At 41.5% G+C, this 23,606-nt stretch overlaps 1 protein-coding gene across 3 annotated transcripts in view; it reads right to left on the minus strand.

Annotated features, from left to right (window-relative positions):
- Positions 1-23,606, minus strand: part of SEC24D (SEC24 homolog D, COPII coat complex component) — a 113,317-nt gene that overhangs the window by 81,090 nt on the left and 8,621 nt on the right. For 2 of the 3 annotated variants that reach the window (XM_020879794.2, XM_070452382.1), the window contains exons 3-7: positions 20,541-20,670; positions 14,895-15,043; positions 13,346-13,621; positions 12,969-13,096; positions 4,349-4,460 (exon numbers count right to left, since the gene is read on the minus strand). In XM_020879794.2, coding sequence (XP_020735453.2) covers positions 4,349-4,460; positions 12,969-13,096; positions 13,346-13,621; positions 14,895-15,043; positions 20,541-20,670 — 795 coding nt within the window. Of the gene's footprint in view, positions 1-4,348; positions 4,461-12,968; positions 13,097-13,345; positions 13,622-14,894; positions 15,044-20,540; positions 20,671-20,822; positions 20,934-23,606 lie in introns of those variants that run through there. The other variant, XM_070452381.1, reaches the window with a different exon arrangement.

The raw sequence follows: 23,606 nt of genomic DNA on the forward strand, positions 1-23,606 counted from the left end.
GGTGTGGAGAAAAGGGAACCCTCTACGCTGTCGGTGGGAATATAATTGGTACAGTCATTATGGAGAATAGTATGAAGGTTCCTTTAAAAACTAAAACTAGAGTCACCACTTGGCCCACTGATGTCCCTTCTTGAGTATATATATGGAAAAGATGAAAACTAATTAAAAAAGATACATGCACCCAATGTTTACTGCCGCACTCCTTATAGTAGCCAAGACATGGAAACAACCTAAATGTCCATTAACAGATGAGTGGATAAAGATGTGGTACGTATATATAATGGAATATTACTCAGCCATGAAAAAGAAACAATGCCACTTGCAGCAACATGGATAGACCTAGAGAGTGTCATACTAAGTGAAGTTAAGTCAGAGACAAATATTATAAGATGTCACTTATATGTGGAATCTAAAATATGACCCAAGTGAACTTATAAAACAGAAGAGAATCACAGACATAGAAACTTATAAAACATAGAACTTATAAAACAGAAACAGAATCACAGACATAGAAAACAAACTAATGGCTACCACAAGAGAGAGAGTGGCGAGGGATAAATTAGGAAGTTGGGAGTAATATATACATGCTACTATATATAAAATAATCCACGAGGACCTACTGTATGGGACAGGGAACCATGCTCAATATTTTGTAATAACCTACAATGGAAAAGAATCTGAAAAAGAAAATACATATATAAAACTGAATCATTCTGCTGTACACTTGGATCTAACATGATACTGTAAATCAATTTAACTTCAATTAAAAAAACTAAAATTTTAAAAAGTCTACTAATCAGTAACAGCAAATAAGCCAGAGAAAGGGGCTTCACAGCAAACGGGTATGACTTGCCCAACTGCAGGGCTCCCTCCATGCCAGGCGGCTCTCCGTTCTTGCCAAGGGCTTGGCTGCAGGCTGTGGAGAGCTGATGATAATCAAGACCTTGCCACCTCCTTCCCCCTCTTTCCACTCCTTCCTCCTACACTTCCCCTATATGGACGATACGACCCAGCAGTTCCACTCCTAGGTAAACATCCGAGAGAACTGAAGGAGGGATTCACAGAGACACATGTGTACCAGTGCTCGTGGCCACTGCACACTGCAGTCAAGAGATGGAAACAACCCGGATGGCCTTCAATAGACAGAAGGACAACAAAATGCAGTATATACTGAGAGTGGGCATCCTTCAGCCTTCAAAAGGAACGAGCTTCTGACTCACGCTGCAGCATGGACAAACTCTGACAATATTATGCTGAGTGAAGTAAGCCAGACACAAAGGACAGTTGTCACACGAATCTGCTTACACGAGGCATTCAGAGACAGAGAGCAGAACAGGAGATACCAGGGGCTGGCAGGGTGAAGGAATGGGGAGCAGCGGTTTACTGGGTATAGTTTCAGTGTAGACTGATGAAAACGTTCTGGAAATGGATAATCATGATGGTTGCACAACACTGTGAATTGTATACTTAAAATCATTAACACAGCAAATTTTATTTTATGTGCATTTAAACACAATTTTAAAAAATCACCTCTATGTTGAAAAAAATACAAAACCAAAAAGCTCTGCAGGTGTGGCTCCTTAACACATGCACGCTCTCCCACTGCCAGACCTCAGCACAGCTGCCTCTGCTGCCTGCAGACCTTCTCCTCCCCCGAGCTCCCCACTGTGCCCTGGCCCACACCTGCTCACTCGGGGCTCAGCTCAGTGGTCCCCGCTCTCGCAGCACAGGCTGGGCTAGTTACCGCATGTTTAAGTTCCCACAGCAAAATGCATTTTATCCTTATAACATTACCATACTATTATAATATTAATATTTAGTTATATCTTTTCTCTGCCAGACTGTGCACTCATTTAAGAATAAGACCATGTGACTTTCCTGGCAGTCCAGTGGTTAAGACTCTGTGCTCCCAGCGCAGGGGCTACAGGTTTGATCCCAGGTCAGGGAACTGAGATCCTACATGCTTCATGGTGTAGCCCACAAAGGGAAAAAAAAGAACAGAACTGTGTCTTTCACTTCTGAATTGAGGCAGTAGGTGAGTAGTTAAGAGCATGGCTTCTAGCATCAGAATGCTGGGATTCAAATTCTAGCTTTGCTTCCCATTAGCTGAGTATCTTGGTAAATGACCTAAGCATTCTGTGCTTTGGTTTCACACTCTGTAAAGTGAAGATGAGATTAATGCCTATCTCAGTAAATTACAGAGAAGATTAAATGAATTAATACACATAAAGTATTCAGAAGACATCTTAATGCATAGCAAACACTTAATAAATATTAACCACAATGGTAATAGGTACTGAATGTTTGCTGAATGAGTAAGTGAATGAATGAATGAACAAGTATGATCCTGCTCTAAGTAGCTCACAGCCTTGTAGGAAAGATGACCCAAACCATAGTAAAATTTAGTAGAACAGGGTTATAATAGGAGTGTCTATGAAGCACTGTGGGGGAAGAAATTGGAGGAGATTTCTAAGGGAAAATTAAATTGAGTTTGGAAGAACTAGGAATTTCCCAACTAAAAGGGTTAGAGTTATATATACCAAGTACATTTATTCAATAAATATTTATTGGGTGACCATTATATTCTAGACACCAGGTGAATTTCTAGGGGTACAATGGTGAACAAACATAGTACTAATCTGTTGCAGAGATAATAGCACAAAGTGAGAATCAGTGACATGAGGAGAAGGGGGTGAGTTTAGTATGGCTGAGACAGATGTATAGAAAGAAACAGGGGAGAGATGAGGCTCGTGAGGAATATTCATTAGGCCTGTAAAGAGCCTCAAACTAAAATATTAAAAAATACAAATGTAACACTTACTATTAGGCTGAAACGAAACTGCGATTTTTGTAGGTCAACAAAACAGAAAAAATCAGCAATTTCGTATAGCTCAACCTACCAGGTCCTAAGTACCGAATAAATATGAATTCATTTAACAAGTTTGGATGGATTCTGTAAGTAATCAGGAGCAAATCACTTTTAGTAGAGGAAATGAAGTAATCTGAAGTCTGTTTTAATAGTAGTATCTCTAACAGTAACATCTGTAATCTATATCAACCCCTTCTACAGGTCAAGACCCCATGTACATATAAAGATACTTCCACACATGCACACCAGTCAGTCCTGAAGGAAATCAATCCTGAATATTCATTGGAAGGACTGATGCTGAAGCTGAAGTTCCAATACTCTGGCCACCTGATGCGAAGAACTGACTCATTGGAAAAGACCCTGATGCTGGAAAAGATTGAAGGCAGGAGGAGAAGGGGACGACAGAGGATGAGATGGTTGGATGGCATCATCAACTCAATGGACATGGGTTTGAGCAAGCTCCAGGAGATGGAGGACAGGGAAGCCTGGTGTGCTGCGGTCCACGGGGTCACAGAGTTGGACACGACTTGAGTGGCTGAACAACAACGCAAGCGTACAGACACAGACACACACAGGGTCACCGTTAATCCTCATACTGGCCCTGCCGGGCAGGTCTTAGTCCTCACATCTCACAGAGGGCAACACTGAGGTTCAGAGAGGTGGGGTGAGCAAAGCTCAGGACAGTAAGGAAGAGTGCAGGTGTGCCAAACTCCCAATCAGAGGTCCTTCTGCCTCACCCGGCTGCAAGCTCTCAAAGGACTGTGCTGGAGGCAGAACCCAGGATGGACTAACGAGAGGGGGGCCCACCAGGAAACTGGCTGACTCGACAACTCAGATGAGATGACACGCCTGCTTGCGTTTCAGTGTTATATTTCTAGAACTGAGTATATAATCCATTAAGTTCAGAATCTAAGATGACACATTGCACCAGGCTGTATTTTAACTTGCCATAAACAGAATAATATATTCCCTGAATAAACCTGCACAAAGTTTAACAGAAATAGGAAACTGATAGCAAACATGGGATAGAGTCAGTAGAGACAGTTCAGCCTCTCCCCATCCAGTTCTAAAATGGGAAACCAGAGCCCAAAACATTAGAGGACTTATTTAAAAAATGTCACTGGGGCTAGAACCAAGTCTGCTGGCTTAATTAAGTAGTTAATTCCCTACCATCCGTTCATGCCACCCTGCTAGGTTCTCACTATAGTAAATAAATTAAACCAAAGTAGGGCATGAACAAATTTAAACCCATAAATTAAAATTTAAAATTTTCTTAAACTTGTAGATTTTGACAAGAACTCAGCTGACAGTACCTTCTCCATGCTCAATTAATGACAAATTAGTTCCTGTTACCAGCTATAAAGGGGTGGCCCATCCGTGACAGCATGACTGGAGGGTTATCAGTGCATTTGCTTTAAAAAAAAAAAAAGGTGAGAAATACTAAGACCTCAGTCAGAAATGTAACTGAGAGAAGAATACCTTGGTCTTGTATGACACAGTCTGTCGTGACCAGTGGCGGGATCTGGCCTCTGGCATTGGTGGCATAAACTTGTCCCACTCTGCTGGCTCGGTCACTCTCGATCACCTGGATCTGATAGTAAGAGATCAAGGGCACATTAAAGTCAGTTTAGACTTCTCAACATTTCCCTCTCATTACACACACGCACACACACAGGCATTTTCTAAATCCTTTCAGCTGATTTCAAATCAAACTCTCATTGAGAATCCATCATATCTTCAGCCTCACTTTTGTTTACTTTCACAACCTTAAGCCACTAGCCTCCAAATTCTATTCTGTAATACTCTTGGGCTCCAACTCTTATCTTTCAGGGAAATCTATTTTTATTCAATTTGTTTCTTGGGATCACAGGTAACAGTTCTTTGGGAAAGGATTCTCACTAGAAAAGAAATTGAAAATAACATTAAAAAAAAAATAAAATACTTTCTGTAGTTAAAGGAAACTCTAAAAAGCTAAAAATAAATTCAGAAGAAATTATTCACAACATATAAATTAAAGAAGCCCTGACTTTTCTCCTCAAATCCCTCTTAATCTTTAATTTGCCTTTCAAGTTTCCCCACCACATCCCTGCTCCTTGCGACATAAGAAACAAACAATATCAAGCGTTCCCATATGGCTTTTGCCTACCATATACAGATGAGAAGAAAAGTCCCAAAGTTTTGTCCTCTAATTTGGAAACACCTTATATTTCTCTACTAAAACATTTATTGATGAAGATATAGGCACAAAATACTGTCCTGTTGTAACTTTCCAGGGACTAGTTGCAAGGAATTCTAAAAAAAAAAACAGTCTTTCTCTTCTCCCTGCCCTCACTTCTTCCTTACAGGGTAAAAGTGGCAAGAAACTTAAAAAAAAAAAAAAAAAAAAAAGGAAGGAGTAAAAATTTAGAGGGGAAAGAGGGGAGAAATGAGATGAGCGTTGAGTGGAATATTTACACTGGAGGATGTGCAGTTTAAAGACACTATTAACGTGAGGGGAGATCAGGATGGCAGAGTAGAAGGACGTGGAGCTCACCTCCTCCCACACACATTAAAAATACATCTACATGTGGGAGAATTCTCAGAGAGTCCTAACGGAAAGCTGGCAGAGGACCTCTTACACAACCAAAGCTGCAGGAACCATCCCCCTTGTAACTCGGTAGTACCAAAGGATGAGGATGGGGAGGAGCGGTCAGCACAGGCCCGGTGCCCCTGGGTGGTAAAACTGTTACTATAGGCAGATGACGTGATACTCTATATGGAAAACCCTAAACACTCCATACCAACACCATGGGGGCTAACAAATGAACTCAGGAAGGCAGCAGAGTACCAGACTAACATACGGAAATCTGCTACATTTCTTTAACAATGAAACACCAGAAAGAGAAAGGGAAATGGAAAGACATCCCATCTCCTGGATTGGAAGAATTAATATTGTTAAAATGGTCATACTACCCAAGGCAATCTATAGATTTAATGTGATCCTTATCATATTGCCTATGGCATTTTTCACAGAACTAGGAGAAATAACTGTAAAACTTATATGGAACCACAATGGACCCAGAATTACCAAAGGCAATCCTGAGGAAAAAGAACAAAGCAGGAAGAGTAACTCTCTCAGACTTCAAACAACACTATGAAGCTACTATCATCAAAACAGTGTGGTACTGGCACAAAACCATACATGGGTCAATGGAACAGAACAGAGCCCAGAAATAAACCCACACACCTACATTCAGTTAAATCTTCAAGAAGAGAAGCAAGAATATACACTGAAGAATAGTCAGTCTTTTCAGAAAGTGGTGCTGAGAAAACTGGATAGCTTCATGTAAATCAATACAGTCAGCACAATTCTTCACACCACATACACAAATAAACTCAAAATAGTTTAAAGACTTAAATACAAGACATGACACCATAAGACTCCTAGAAGAAAACATAGGTAAAACATTCTCAGATACATATTGTAGCAATATTTTCTTAGCTCAATCTCCCAAGACAAAATAAATAAAAGCAAAAGTAAACAAATGGGGCCTAAGCAAACTTAAGAGCTTTGGCACAACAAAGAAAACCATAAATAAAACAAAGAGACAACCTATGGACTGCAAATGATGTGACTGACAAGAGGCTAATTTCCTAAATATCCAAACAGCTCATACAGCTCAATATTAAAGAAACAGACAAACCAACCAAAAAATGGACAGAAGACCTGCATATTAATAGATAATTCTCCAAGGAAGACACACAGATGACCAACATGCACATGAAAACATGCTCAACATCACTAGTTACTTACAGAAATGCAAACCAAAACTACAGTGAGGTAAATCATCTCACACTGGTCATTATCAAAAAGTCTATATATAATAAATGCCAGGGAGGATGTGGAGAAAAAGGAACCCTCCTACATGGTTAGTGGAAATATAATTGGTACAGCTACTATGGAAAACAGTGTGGAGGTTCCTCAAAAACTAAAAATAGAACTACCATAGGATATGGTAATGCCACTCCTGAGTATTTATATCTGGAAAAGATAAAAACGAATTTAAAAAGATACAATGCACCCCAATGTTCATAGCAGCACTATTTACAATAGCTAAGACTACTGGAAACAATCTAAGTGTCTACAAGCAGATGAATGGATAAAGAAGATCCTGTACATACATATATAACAGAATATTATTCAGCCACAAAAAAGAATGAGACATTGCCATTTGCAGCAATGTGGACAGACGTGGGAGATTACCATACTGAGTGAAGTAAGACAGAAAGACAAATATATGGTATCACTTAAACGTGGAATCTAAAAAATAATACAAATGATTTACAAAGCAGAAACAAACTAACAGACACAGAAAACAAATTTATGGTTACCAAAGGGGAAAGGGAAGAAATAAATTAGGAGTTTGGGATTAACATATATACATCATTATGTATAAAATAGATAAACAACAGGATTTACTGTATAGCACAGGGAACTGTATTCAATGGGAAAAAAATCTGAAAAATATGTGTAACTGAATCACTCTGTTATATATTTGAAACACAATATTGCAAACCAACTATATTTCAATTAAAAAAAACTACTACTAATATGAAAGCTGTCCTTCCCTGAACTCTGAAGCATATTACCTGCTCCATTTCCCTTCCATCTAGCCCAATCCATACCCCAGGTGGCACTGATATCATTGGTTTCTACAACATATCAGAGAGATTTAGCCTGCTTTTAAATCCACACATTTCTCTTCAATTTCATAGGATTTAAACTCTTACTCAATTAAGGGTACTGAATATGCTCCAAACGCAACTACTGTAAGACACAAATGAGACTAAAAGCTACCATGGGCAAAGAAAAGAAGCAAAGAGAAAAATCAACCCCCTGTAATTACACTCTGTATTTCAACCACAGGGGTCATCTTGTTTCTTCAAAGCTGGAGTAGCTTTTCTACTATCAACATTTACTGTCATCATTTCAACCAATGAAGTGTCAAATATGAAAGTGAGGTAAAAACTGCAATAATCTATATATTGAACATAGATAGCTCTCAGTCTCAAAACAGACTATGCTTCCAGAAAGTTTGTTTTAAATTAGCCATTTGCAACTTACAAAGCACTGCCTCCAAAGAAACAAGGACAAGTGGTAATTATACACTTCTAAATAAATATACATCTTTGCTAGAATCCTACAAAGAGATCTAGAATACTACAAAGAAAGTAAGAAATATAACAGTTCTAGTAATTTTTAAATATATAGTTATTATTGGATTAAGCAATGGTTTCTTTCTTTCTGTTAGGAGTTGTTTTTTTTTTTTTAAGTTGAAGCATAGTTGACTTATAATATCACATTAGTTTCAGGTATACAGCAAAGTGATTCATATGTATATATTCTTTTTCTGATTATTAAAAATAGAGCTTTTATTTAAACCTCAAATCCATGTTCTCGGAAAACAGCTTAGACATAAAAACCACAGAGAAATCTCAATAGAGGTTTTGAGTGTGCCTCAGTTCTTAAAGGATTTCAGCTTGATTGACAGTAACTCTTGATAATGCTAACGCCACTTCAAAGTTTATGGATTTCTTTTTCCTCCAGAAGATGTGCCACTAGAATTACTTTCACACTTCTCTGCTATGAATAGAGTGCTCTCATAAAATAGAATCAGGAAAGAGAAAAAAAGAAAGTGATTTTCCTGAGATAAATGAAGACAGACAAGGAAGGCAAGATAACAAGATGCATGTGCACCGCTAAGGCAGGCTGCTTAAAGCAGAACTATTTGCACTTTGGCATGGTTAGAGAAAGAGGGGGACGGGAAGAGCTCAAATTCTGGATAATCCTCCCGCTGATTAGAGAGTGAGGAAGAGTTTGATGGTGATACCAGTGTCCTCAACTCCAAAAATGTGGATTAAGACCACCATCCGAAAGTGTAGTAAGCCCTTAGCTCAGGACTGGCATGCAACAAATCAGAAAATATGGTTTCACATCTTTCTTTCCAGAAGGAAGAATTAATTTAGTTAGCAAAAGCATTCTACTTTGGTAATAAGAATATAAACAGGTTCCATATGGCATTGCTATTTCACTACTTTTAAGATAAAAATACTATTAGACTGATTTGTATGTGTATATTTTAGGAGTCTGAAATAAATCACAACATATACTGCTTATTGCTTTTGTTGTTAACATTCATTTAACAAATATGTGAGGGTATACTCTGCACTAGGCCCTGTTCTGTGTGTTAGGGACACAGCAGTGAACAAAACCAAATCCTGGACCTCCTGGGCTGCCTTTCTAGTTTGGAAGACAGGAGATAAATGCATAGATAAGATACACCCTATGTGAGGTCTTAAGTGCTTTGGATACGAGCGACGCGGACAAGGGTGCAAGTGAGATCAGGGATGAGCAATGGGGCCGTGAAGGAAACACAGAACTGAGCCATGCCCTGCATCTACGTCGGGGAAGAGATCTAGGCAGAGGGGCCAGCATGAGCAAAGGCCTGGAGGCAGGAGGACATCTGGCTGAGGAACACCAAGGAGGCTGGTGTGACTGACGCGATGGAGAAGAGCAGGGAGGGCCCGGGACAGAACGGTGTGTGTGCGTACGTATGGAGCTGGCTCATGGCACCCAGTTACAAACACCAGTCCAGATCTTGCTGTGAAGGTATTTTTTAAATAATACATGATTAGAATTTAATCACTAGACTTGGCGTGAAGCAGTGGGTGGGCCTCATCCAACCTGCTGAAGGATGAAGAGAAACAGAGCAAGGTCCCCGGAGGAAGAAAGAACTTTGCTTCCAGACGCCTTCAGACTCCAGCTGCAACATCAGCTCTTCCTGCGTCTCCAGCACGCTGGCCAGTCCAGCAGATTTTGGTCTTGCCAGTCCCCAACAATCAAGCAAACCGATTCTTTAAAATAAGTTTATTTCCATATAGAGACATATATCCTAGTGGTTGTTTTTTGTTTTTGAGAACTCTGATATAGTGGACATTTTCGGGAGGCTGTTCTTGAAGGGCCACAAGGGCTGGATTCCGGGGCACAAGCGGATGCGACGGCCGTGGTCAGGAGTATGGACAAGCTTGTTCACCCTAATAGCGGGAAGAGGGCTAAACGGGCACAGACACGGGGAGATGCGGAAATGAAGATGCTTCTCTTTGCATTTCTTCTACTTTCTCAGAAGCAAGGTGATCATTAAAGAGTCAGAAAAGGGAAAGGTAGTATCACAAGTTTCAAGAGAGAAGAGACGACAGTCATCCAGGGACATGGAAGGGGATCAGTTGAAGTGGGTGATGGTCTCCAAACTTGCTGCACATTAGAACTAATGGAGAAACCTTGAAAAACCCCAAGGCCCAGTACAATTAAATCATAATGTGGGGGGCTGGGAGCAAGGCATCCCTGATTTTAAATGTTCCACCAGTTAGTATTTCACGCAGCCAGGTCTTAGAAAACACAACTGAACGTTCACTTTAGTTTGCTGCTGCTGCTAAGTTTAGTGGTTATGAATTCAAAGTGAGACCAGTCAGCATGGCATGCATCTTTCTCGAGCTGTCTTCAGCATCCACAGAGTAGGTGGAAAGTTAGTTTAACAACAAATGGGAATTTTCTAGATGAATTCAGTGGAGGGAGGGGGCAAAGGAGTTCAGAGCAGAAGATGCTCTGGGATGCAAGGGACAGATTTATAATTACGGATCATGTAATCGAAGCTGCTTAAGAGAAGTGAGAAGATGGAGGTGACGTGAATCAAGAAACAGTGGTAGACTGTAAATCCTGGTGGGTGAGTATTATGGGAGTTTGAGTCTTAAAGGGAATGAGCTGAAAAGATAAGAATCAGTGGTTGGAGCATGGGATGTTTTCAGCTGAGACTTTGGAGATACACTGTCACTGGCAATGACAGGATCCATGGTAAGACTAGATGTGGGGCAGATGAAAAGCACATCAGAAGAAAGGAAGATCAGAACTGAGAGACACTGGAGATGGGAGAGTCTACAGACAGTAAAATTGCCAGTAACTGTAACAGAAATAGTATTGGAGAGATTAACAACAAAGCAGGAGTCAAAAGCATCAGAGAATGAAGTGAAATGAACTAGAGAGTCTGTAGAGGTTACATATAAGCAGAGAACTAAGAAGTTAAACTGTCAATCACATAAATACATCATGATACTTCTTCAAGTGGAATAATTTAATATTGGGTTGGCTAAAAAGTTCATTTGTGTTTTTCCATACCATCATACAGGAAAACCTGAATGAATATTTTGGCCAACCCAATAATAAGCTAGAAAAGTAATGGCTGGAAATAGGATCATCAACAAGGGCACTGCATATGGCGCTTTCTCAGGGGCTCAGAAGGTAAAGAATCTGCCGGCAAAGCAGGAGACGCAAGTTTGGCCCTTGGGTTAGGAAGATTCCCTGGAGAAGGAAATGGTTACCCACTCCAGTATTCTTGCCTGGAGAATCCCATGGACAGGGGAGCCTGGTGGGCTACAGTCCATGGGGTCACAAAAGAATCGAACACAGCTTAGTGACTAAACAACAAAAACACTGCATGTAGCAAAAGAATTGATCAAATTAAGAATTTTGAGAGCTGATGCTTATTCTCGGCTATCTGGTGGACCCTAAAGGGAGTCACACGAAACTCATGAGAAGGGCACAAGCAGTTTTGAGATCGAAACCTGGAGGAAAAGACACAGAGATGAGGGAGAGGTGATATAACGACAGAGGGAGAGACTGGAATGATGGGGCTACAAGCCAAAGAATGAAGAGACACGAACAGGCTCACTCATGGAGCTTCTGGAGGGAGCACAGCCCGGCCTGCACACTGACTTCAGACCCACCGCCTCCAGAACTCAGACAGGAAGCCTCTGTTGCTTTAAGCTACCAAGTTTATGGTACTTGGCTCCAGCAACCACAGAAAATGCACAGACCATCCTCGACCAAGACTCCAGCCAAGCCTCTAGCTGACCCCTCATGCAGAAAGCAAGCCAAAATCAGTCACATCCAGCCCAGATTAGCAAGCCTGCCCAGACTCATGAGCATGAATAAATAGTGCTTGTGAGCTACTAAGTTTTCTGATGACTTGTTAATACAAAAGTTAGGTTACAAAAACGTAAAATATAAACATAGTACCTCTTAGTGCTCTTTAGTCTCTTTCTAAATTTTTCGACTCATGTTTATAAAACCACTTCAAAGATGAAAGTTAACTGTACACAATTTCATTTACTCCAAAGGAGTTTACAGCCCTGCTCAGAGCCATAAGACTTCCAATTTCTGAGGCAAATATTTACATCCCTCCACCACTGACACCAGGCTGTGATATATGACTTGCTTCAGCCAAGGACAGGTGAGTGATTTTGACATGTGTCACAACTGACTGGAAGCTTTAAGAGCTACTGCACCTTTTAACCAGTTTTCCCCCCTTTCTCCCGTTGTCATAATGTTACATGTCCCCAGGAGGGATGCCCCTTCACTCTGGATTCTGGAGTGATAAGGGCATACGGAGCAGAATCTAAAATCAAACTGCAGCTAATGCAGCTTACAGGTAACCTAGGTGATAAAGAAATCTTTGTGCATGTAAGCCAAATTGAGGGCTGTTTGTTACGCAGACTAAACCTAATAAAGCTGACTGATACAGTTACTAAAGAGTACTCCTCTAAAGAAAATCACTTCTGTGGAGGAGAGTAAGTTGTAGCTCTAATTTTATATAAAGCAGTTTTTAAAAATATGTAAAATACTTTGTACTCTCACTCCTATGGATACCCTGAAAGGATCTTTTAGTTTCTGAAAACAGCATTTTTATATAGAATATATCCTTCCTACAAATGAATCATTAAGTATCAATAAATACTGCTGATGTACACGAGAATAAACATCAATGGGTGCTGCCAAGACTGCATGATCCCAGAGAAGTCCCCACAGGCTGCCTCTCTCAGGGAGACCTCGGGTACAGCATGGAGCCCCCTCCCCACCCCGTACGTACACAGAGGGAAGCGAGCCTCGTCCACGTGACGGCACTGTGCTCGGACGATAAAGGACAGGGTAAACACTGACAAGCTGAAGGGTTTCTGAGAGCACACAGTGAAGAGCGGGTTCTTCAGAGATGGAGAGCAGAGCACTTACGGGGCTGGGGACGGAGTCGGGATCCAGCTTCTTCTGGGGCTGCGGCGGGCCGGCCATCTGTGCAGGCCCTCCCGGGAAGCCTCCCGGGTAGGAGAGCTGGGCCCCTGCCACCGGGGGCCCGTAGTTGGCTGAAAGAGAAGTGACCGTAAGCCCAAAACGCAGACGCAGAGCTCACTGGCGTTATTATGCTGTTCAGTCGAGCGTGCTGCATTTTTCATATTAAATAAGGCAGGGAATTAAAAGCAAGTATCTACAGTTCCCCTTGTCTTTTTACTTGTCACACTATTCAAAAACAGTAAGGGACAGATGTCCAGTACCATCGGAACAAACCTGATTCCCAATTAAGGGTACCCCCAGGTAACCCAAGGCGACTTTACCCTGCTGTGCTGGATATCCAGGGCCCAGGGTCTGTCCTGGGAGAGGTGCGGGCTGGTACTGGGCATTCGGAGGAGCAGGCCCAGGGAGCCCATCTGGTCTGTGCGTTGGCGGAGGCAAGGGTGAGGCCCCGGGACCGTTTAGTGCAGTGGGCGGCGGGGGGAGAACCTGAGATCCAGGCTGCAGGATGGACGGCTGTGGAGGCTGGGGAGGACCCTGGACTGACGCTGCTGACGCAGGGCCAGGCGGGCCCTGGCTGGGGGGAGCCGCCCCTGAACCTAGGCAGAAACAGAAGACCGGCCCACATGAACACCACACTCCACAACTCTCTCACTTCCACCTCATATATACCAGGGACGCTTCTCCTCCCCAGTAAAGCAAGAAGGCGCCCTTATACAAGTCACTTTTTTCCCCCACAAGAAGAAATCATCACTTGGAAAGTAACATAAATCCTATTTGGGGTATTTTATACAAGTGAAGAATTTTAAAAGAGCTACATTTATAATGATAGAAAATTAGAGGGATAAAATTTTAACCCAGTTACATCTACTTTTCATGATACATGGCATTAATTATCATGAAAAGTGGACTGGAAGCCTGGTGTGCCGCAGTCCATGGGGTCACAAACAGTCGGACATGACTTAGCAACTGAACTTTGTCTGGTACAGAGTATAGAAAATCATACAGAAGAAAAACATTTTTTACATAACAGGCATTATTCACTCAGATCAATAAATTATTTACATCCTGTGCTTGACTTGATAGAATGGACTTTGGAAGTAGGAAGAAATAATGAAGGAGAAGGGACTAGCAACTAAAATTCTATCCAGTCATATTTGAAACTATAGAACCAGATTACTTTTTCCTTTCTCTGATTATGTGAAACTGAGTTGCTGCTTTGAAGACTTACCCATTTTGAAATCAGTAAAAGGAAATATTCTGAGGGCAGTTTTACTGATACTTTTAAGAAACTAACCATAAGTAATGAAAACATTTGTCATCAAGATCAATGCTGACCCTGAAGTTGTTGAGTGAACATTTCCACGGCTCCTAAAATAGCCAGCATTTCTATTGATGTACATCTCAGTATTGTAACTGTCTTCTCTCCTATTATTCTGTTCTGCCTCACAACATCTGAGCTTCCATTCCTCACATGACCTAACTGCAGAATTTAAAATGGACTATGAAACAGAGTATTACATTTTTGATTTGTGGGCCTCATAATAAATACAGGGTTAAAACTTACATTTCTTAAAGGGATTTCACTGTTCTAATGTTGATTTGTGAAGTGTTTTTTTTTTCTTTTAATTGGTCTAGTGTTGAATGTAAGGCATTCTGTGGATCCTTCACTTACCTTGAAATAAATGGCAGCATGACTTGGAAAAAAAAAATACTGCCACACATAATACAGATAATTTATATGAAAATATCTAAAACTAGTTCAATATGGTACACCAGAGATATGTCTATTTTGAATCTAAGGGAAAAGTTTCTTACTAAAAATACTCATGAGACAAGGCAGTCAATAAGCATGAAAAATGAAACTGTTACCGTAGCTGTTAATGTGCATGGCACCGAGCTGACTGCCCAGCTGGGCCATGGACGCAGAGGACCCTGGACTTGGATACGACGACTGTGTTGAGGGCGAGTATGGTGGGTAGGAAGGGGCCGCACTGCTGACAGGTGGAGGGCCAGGGAATCTGAGGGAGAAAGGGGGTGTTAATGTCACATGCAAATGACGTACAACAACTGGCAAAGTTAAATCAGCCCTTCTAGTGGGCACTGGGAAAACGACTCATATTATATGATACACCTTTAACCTCAACGTGAGCTCAAAATCAATCGTGTAGCACCATCCCATATTCATGCTCACATGCTAAAGACATCAAGACACTTAGCCAAAAAAAAAAAAAATCTAATGATAATCACTTAACAAATTGTGGAAATCAATTTAGGAAGCTGAGTCCATTAGAAATCATCTATACTGGGCTAATGATCAATAGGACAGAAATCAAGAAAACTAAAATGCTTTGCTGACTGTATCTTTATGATCACTTAGAACTGAGTTTTTGAGAACTGTGTTAAAGATATGCTTTGTAAATCCTTGCTTCATAAAAAGAAATCATTTCATTTCTTTCAAAAAATTATGCTCTTTGTCTTTTTCTTAAAACTCATTCATGGGGTTTTGTAGATACATGAAACACTTGCCCTCAGGCAGAATGTACAGAATGTATTAGCAGCTGTAGCGTGAGGCGCAGTGAGAGGGTTTGGGCCAAGCAGAGAAGGCGGTAGTAGTATTCACTCTTTTGAGAAAAACATTTCCCCAACATGTTCAGAAATATTTCATAGATGTTAACAATATTTTTTAAATATAAAAATCCTGTGAATCATTTTTAAAGAGATAAGTACAGACAGGATTGTTTCAAATAGAAGCAGGACAAGCACCTCAAGTATTTTTTAACAAAAGTTAAAGATTTAAAATACAGAATGAGAGACCGAACAACCATTAGCTATTACTTTCTGACCCATAAATGCCAATTTATCATTCATTGCCTAATACATATCCTAGGAGTTAGGCATCAGAAATTCACAAATTATTTTTCTGATCAACCTAACTCTTAAACAGATTAGATTTTTTAAATTAATGAATTTTAGCTGGAGGATGATTACAATATTGTGGTGGTTTTTGCCATACGTCAACATGAATCAGTCAAGCAATATTATCAACTTAAAAGTAAAAATAAAACAGTATTGAAAGGATAACTGTTATTAAATAACTTTTTAATAAAAATATTTTTAAAAGCTCTGACATACATATGAAAAGATTAACAAAACATCTTAAACATACAAAATGGTTTAATATTTTTCAAGTTTCATTACTTTCCTAAATTAGTTTATTCAAGGCCATGTGGATCTCAGAGCTTTGGTGAGAATCCAGGCCTCTGATTCCTAACCTAAAGACTTGCTGTGTGAGCTGGGAGAAGCCACGTAATTCCTTGCAGCTCTCAGTTTTCAATCCATAAAAATGGAACGATCCTTTCCCTGCTCTAAATATAATGTGGTTAGAATTAAAAATCATACAGATTTAAGTATTTCTCACTGATTACTCCATTTAGCATGTTTCTTGGTTAAGAAACAATTACTTTTTTTTTTTGCAAGAATGAATTCTCTTTCTATATACTAGCAATAAACAATGAGGAAGTGAAAGTTTAAAATACACCATTTATAATACCATTGAAAAACATACAACATTGGGAATGAATCTAACAAAATAAGTGCAAAACCTCTATACTAGAAGATATAAATTATTGCTAAGAGAAATTAAAGTAGACTTAAATAGAGGAATATACTTGTTTATGAATCAAAAGATTCAGTTATTATAGTATCAATCCTTTTCAAGTTAAATCTATAAATTTAGCACAATTATAATGAAAATTAGAATAGATAAGCTCCAATTACTTATTTTAATTAACTGTTTCATTGAATGTCAGGAGAGGTAATCAAAAAGAACCATTAAGGATTATAACCTGAGGATTAATAAAATATCAGAAGTGAGCCTCGGTTTCACCCTAAACCTCTCAAGAGGTGACTCAGCTGTCTGTGGTCTACTCAACCTCAAACACTTTTCATCTTCAAGTTAACAACAAATTGCCTAAGAAGTGAGTGACATGCTGAAGTTTGTTAGAATCTGGAGGTAAGGTACCAAATTTTTCAAGATTAGATGGATACAAAATCTAGATTTTTAAATACTGAGCCCACTGAATAAAATAAAAGCTCTGCCAAATTTTCATTGCTTTACACATACACACAAAAAAGAAAAAAAAAAACAACTCTGTGTTTCTCTTATTTTTCTTGTTTTCTACTTTTCCATTGAAATCAATTTCTTGGTAGATTCACCCTAATAATAGCTTCAATTTGGGAAGACGAGTCTCCTTCCCACCTTCCCTTTCATGTAATTTCCCATTTCTTGGGTCAAAACAGAACACTTACAATTAAATTTTCCCTTAATGATTAAAAAATGGAACTTTAGGTTATAGATTTTGTATAAGAAATTAATCCCACCCAGCAGGAACACGCTGTAGATAACTTTAGTACCATTTACAATTTTAAGACATTTATTCTGCCTCAGCCAATCAAAAAGCCAAATGACTAGGTATGATTTTTAAGTTTTAGGAAACTTTGAAATAGCAATATTTAAAAATAAAAATCATGATTTTAAAATTTAAATCAGCATAATGGCTCTGAATTGATCATGTTTTTATTCAACAGTTTAGATATGGCAAAAAAAAAAAATGAAAAGACTTCTAGGATGGGTCCTCTCGAGACAGATGACTCCTTGAAGTGCTGTAATCATCACAAAAAGGCCACGGATGACCTGTGCTCTCTGACAAGCCCTGTCCTCAGCCTGGAATGACTCACCAGCACAGTCACGGGGCCCTTTGCCCCGCATGGAACTGCAGACTCAGAAATGCGTCCGGGAGGCTAGGGAGTCTCCCCGCAGAGGCTTAGCCCCAACACTAGACCTCTCCATTTTTTTTAACTTTTTAGTTTGTGTTAGGGTATAGCTAACAAAGTTGTGACAGTTTCCAGTGATCAGCAAGGGGACTCAGCCATACATACACACGTATCCCTTCTCCCTCACACCACTCACTCCCCATCCAGGCTGCCACAGAACCCTGAGCAGAGCTCCCTGCGGTATACATACAGTAGGTCCTTCTTCGGTTATCCATGCACAGCAGTGCGTACATGTCAACCCCAAACTCCCTAACTATCCCTTACCCCATCCTTTCCCACCGTCAGCCATAAATTCAGTCTCTATAGCTCCTTTTCCAGCCTTTAATTCAGTGTAAGCTGAAGCAACGGAACAGTACAGAAGGAGAAAGAGATGGGGCAAAATCCGTCAGTGTCTCCCTAGGAATCACAACACAGGCAGATTCCTCAACTGAGCCGTGACAGGCAGCTACCCTGAGCTAGCAGGCAGGGCAAGCAACAGACCAGAGACTCTCCAAATCCCGTGGAGTGGGTGTTGATAACGGCTAATGTACATTGCCTTTCATGGGTGCTGTGTGCTGTGTGAGGTTCTCTGCATGGACTAATGACCAAAATCCTCACCAGCACATCTTTACTGTTACACCTGTGATGAGGAAACCAAGGCTCGCAGAGGCGGAGTAAATTGTCCAGCCAGAACTGCCTGAGCCACGAGGATCACACACGCCCAACCTTAGTCTCTGCTACTCATCACTGGCAGATGCCGTGCTGAGCGCACAGCCACACAACCACGATGCGACTGATGGCCAAGTCCGTGATCACCTGGGCTTCCCCAGTGGCTCAGAGGAGACCCAGGCCCAGCCCCTGGATCGGAAAGATCCCCTGGCAAGGAGAACGGCAACCCACTCCAGTGTTCTTGCCTGGAGAATTCCATGGACAGAGGAACCTGGGGGCTATAGTCCACAGGGCTGCAAAGTGTCGGACACGACCGAGTGACTAACACACACACGTAACCTAATTCAAGAAAACAAGTGGAAATAACCAAAAAGTTGAAAGCAATCTAGGCTATTTCTAGTGATGCAAAATTTAACTTCAAAGTGGCTGTTCTATTTTTTGCATTTCTTTTAAAAAAATAATCTGACCTGCTTGACAGTTCACAACAATGTACTTCTCTAGAACTCCTCCCCTCTGTTCAGGACTGAGAATTCTATTTCCTCATTGTGCAAGTGAGGAAAAGGAGATCTAAAGGCCTAGGAATGTCTCCAGCATCACAAGGCTAATGAACCAGAGGTAGCATCTGGGTTCAACCTTTGTGTCGTCCCCTCAGACCCCACTGCTACACTGTTGAGACTGGGGGCCGGAGGGGCATGTCCTGAATTGGGGCCTTGGACTTCTTGCTCCTTGTTCAAAGCACAATCCCATGGAAACCATATTACTTAGACTCACTCATCCAGTGATCCCTACAATAACCTTCACTGCATCTCAGAGCTACCATTTCAATGGAAAATGTTATCAGAACAAGAACCAGGAGATGATGGCCTCATGAATGCCCTGTCAGTGATGATTTAAAATGTGCCAGAGGGAGTTTCCCCATCAACAGGGACTAGGTCTCCTTGAAAGGGTAACCCAAGGACCTCACCATCAGCAGGGTCCAGAGTCCTCCAGACGGCCTACTTCCCCCCCAACCCCAACTCTGCAGCCTGACAACCTATGAAGGAACCTGGGAAACAAAGCCTCTGGGTAATCCCTGGACAAATTCCAACGTGAACACTGTCTGCCACTCAGCACGGGGATTCTCCACAGCAACACCTCCCAGGACTCACGACTCCAGCCAGGAAGCTGTGAGGTGGGTTCCCCCCAGGGCACAGTCCTGAGGGGTTGCAGGGCTCCCAGCACATCCCGCATCTCACACCTTGGCTTCTCCAGGCCCACCTCCCACTTCTCCTTTCCTTAATTTATAAACACAGACAGACTGATTTCTTGGGTTGTCTTTAGTATCCCCCCGCCTTTCGAGAGTCCTGCACTGGCATCCGTGTGCCTTCCACATCAAATCCACAGTCTTCACCACTGGCAGCAATCTGATTTAATTTTTAAAGTATTTATTCAGCACCTACTGGCACTGAACTCAGTTCTGTAAAGGACTTAAGAGAACAGATGATTTAAAGTTTCACTGGAGAACATAAACCACAGACATCTGGAGGATTAGAGATTAATACAAAACACTGAGATGAACATGGGCTTCCCTGGTGGCTCAGTGCTACAGAACCGACCTGCCAATGCAGGAGACGTGGGTTCGATCCCTGGATTGGGAAGATCCCCTGGAGAAGGAAATGGAAACCCACTCCAGTATTCTCACCTGAGAAATCCCATGGACTGAGGAGACTGGCGGATAGAGTCCATGGGGTTGCAGAGTCGGGCACAATTTAGCAACTGAGCATGCATACACAGAAGATGAATATAACTCCAAACTAAAAGCTACTGACACAAGTAATTTTCATTATTTTTTTTAACAGTATTGGTACTTTATTTATTAGTACTGGTATTTCAATGTCCTAACTTTTGTAAACACTTTGTTTCCTGACAGTTTACCAGTAGATCCTTTCGAGGCATCAAGAGGTCAAAGTTTCCATCGACAAACCTGCAGGTGCAGAAGGGACCCATGAGACGATTTCGGCAGATTACACAGACGGGGGTTGGACTGCAGCTCACCTTTGTGGAGGAGGGCCTTGCGCATGAGCTCCGTTCTGGCCAAACTGGTGGGGTCCAGGAGGCGGATGGCCCTGAGGCAACATCCCCCCAGGGGGAGCTGCCCCCAGAGGCCCCGCTGGCTTTATCATGCCTGCAAGGGAAGGACAGGAGCTCAGAAGAGGGTGAACGTGCAGGGAGACAGGACACGGAGGTTACAGGTCGAAAGTGGAACACGAGGGGTGGAGGGGAAGAATGGGTGAGAACAGGGTCTCCTCCACACCTGCGTTCACAGCACAGACTCACCCACTCCAGGCTGCAGCATCCCTGTCTGACCGCCACAGTGCCAGGAGCGCAGGCATCACTTTAACGCTAACCAGAAACTAAGACAGAAGCAAATCTTTGTGTCTGGTAGAGAGGCACCCGGACAGAAACACACTGTCAGATAAAGACTGCCAGAGTGCACACTGCAATAGGCCCGCTGGGGATCAGACCTCAAATCTGGGGAGGAAAGAGTATGGGGCGTCACAAAGCACAGTAATTCTAACTACAGGGGGAAGGACCTCTGAAAATGCCCGGGTTATAGCATGAGGAAAGTGCATGGAGAACAGCATCTGCTCCTCCCACGGATCCAGGGCACGGACCTCAGAGCTGGTAATTTTTCCAGGATTCCACGGGCTGGGTGATAAACAGCTGAGGGGCTGCTCATGCCATCCCAGCTTCTCACACAAACTACGAGACCACACGTGATGGGGATGCTCCCAGCAGTGCCTGTTTTAATTTACAAGCACCTCTTCCGCAACGGAGATCTTTAAAAGTTTCTCTTTAAAACTGTTCTCAAACATTTTTTCTCTCCTTCTTCTAAAGAAATGGTGGGACAGGAGACAAATCACTGAGCTTGGATTAGAGCAGTGTGATGCCCCATCCAGCCGTGCTGGGCAAGAAGTTTATCTCTGTAGGCCTCAGTTTCCCCTCACTGCAGAAGGAAAGGTTCAGACTTGATTACTTGTGACACCCCTTTCAGACTTCAAAAAAAGAGAGAGAAAGTACATTTCTTCTATGTGTTGTCCCTACTTCCATTCTGCTTGTTTTTGCTCCAGACCTTTCAACGTTTTTTCTTCTAATTTTTATTGGAGTATAGTCTGTTTACTATGTTGTGGTAGTTTCAACAGCACAGCAAAGTGAATTGGTTACTATACATACACCCACTCTTTTTTTAGATACTTTCCCCATTAGACCATTACAGAATATGGCTATATTCTGTAATAGTGCTACAGAGTAGACCCTTATTAGTCGCCTATTTTCTATATAGTAGAGTATACATGTTAGTCCCAGTCTCCCAGCTTATCCCGCCCCTGCCGCTGGTAACCACAGGTTTGCCTTCTCCCACGCGCTTCACTTTGACCCCATTTTCCTCTCTGGCACCATCACCAGTGACCTCCTGGCTGCCCTGTGCTAGCTCTTCCATTTGACCGCACGACAGTATTTCATACTCAACGTTTCCTTTCTTCTTTCATCTTCCGAGAAAGCTGATTCCCTTAGAGAGTAAGGAAAGTGACTGAATGACCCTACAGTGGCCCAGGAAGAATTTCTTATGCGGTCATCACAACCCTGTGAAGGGCATGCTCTCAGATGCCTGGGTAATCCAGAATGAAACACGGCCAGTGAAGTAGCAGTATTCATGAATAATATTAGTGAGAATTATACAAAGGTTTCTTTTCTTAAAACTGAATTCCTCAAACTTAAGAAAAATTTTTTATTAACTTTACCATCACCGTTTGTTTAGCCATTTTCCATATACCAAGAACAAAAACAACAAATATTATTCTTATTTTTACATACAGTTTATACCTCAAATCCAGCAGTTAGAAAAACAGGAGACTTACAGCCACGCAGACCGGAGCCTGCGTTCTTCCGGTATCACTAAACACCTGTGACCCTAAAAAGATCCTTTTTTCTTTCAGAACCTAAACTTTGAACACTGTGCCATGGCAACAGTGTCCCCTGTCTCTGTGGATCATTCTGATAATTAAACTAGGTAACGGGCATAGGAGTATCCAGAACAATGCCAGGTAAATAAAGGGAATCTCCCAAGAAACCTTAGTTTCCTCACCCTGGTCATACCCTTCGCTCCCTTTTTTTTCAAGGATTTATCAATATATTCTAACAAGATACATATATCATAATTATATGCACTCTTGTATTTTCATTCTTAAAACATTATTTTGGACAAAAATAGAAAATCTACAATACTACGCTAACGTAATAATAATTAAAGGCACTACAAGAAACCAAAGATATTCTCATTCCTCAAATAGGTAAGCAAACAGCAGTTTCATGGCAACCCTCACACAGCATCAAATACTAGTTCTCAGAGCTACTCACGCACTGGTATTTTCACGTGTACATGAGATGCATATATTTATAAACCTGTTTCTAAAAACCAAACCAAACCAAAAACAGTTCTTACACACTCAAGCAGAAATGTCTCACACAAATCTTACTAAAAGATTCTTTCCCTTTTATTTTTGGAAATCAACTCGGTAGCAATGATTCAAATTCATTCTTGTTCAACATACACTCAATGTGCCTCTAAGGCACTTAGAGCTCTTAGGGAAGAGACAGCCATGTAAACAATTACAGCGCCTGGGGACAAGGGTAAAATGCAGAGGAACGACCTGACACTTCCCATGGGAATCCAGAAAAGTTCAGAGAGGAAGGCCTGCTCAAGCTGAATTCTGAAGAACGGGCAGGAGCTCTTAGCACAGAGACAGGACAGGGGATTCCAGGCAGGAGGCAAAGCTTAAGTGAAGATCTGAGAGAGTGGGGTGTGATCAGGCAAAAGGTGAAGTGTCGGCAGACCGTGTGGGGAGTGGCCAGAGCAGAGGCTGTCCAGGTTGGCTGGGGTCAGACTACAAAGTCCTGGGGGCCATTTGGACTCTATTCTCAGGGCAAAGGAAACCAGTATCACTGTTATCTGCAAAGTCATAGTCTTTGGTCACATACCTGGCATTTTCATAAGTGATCAGAGACAAAGAGAAATCAGGTTATGAGAATTTCAGTATGAGAATTTTAATAGGAAAGCAAAAC

Source organism: Odocoileus virginianus, chromosome 21 (assembly GCF_023699985.2).
Source record: "Odocoileus virginianus isolate 20LAN1187 ecotype Illinois chromosome 21, Ovbor_1.2, whole genome shotgun sequence".
Classification (NCBI taxonomy): Eukaryota; Metazoa; Chordata; class Mammalia; order Artiodactyla; family Cervidae; genus Odocoileus; species Odocoileus virginianus.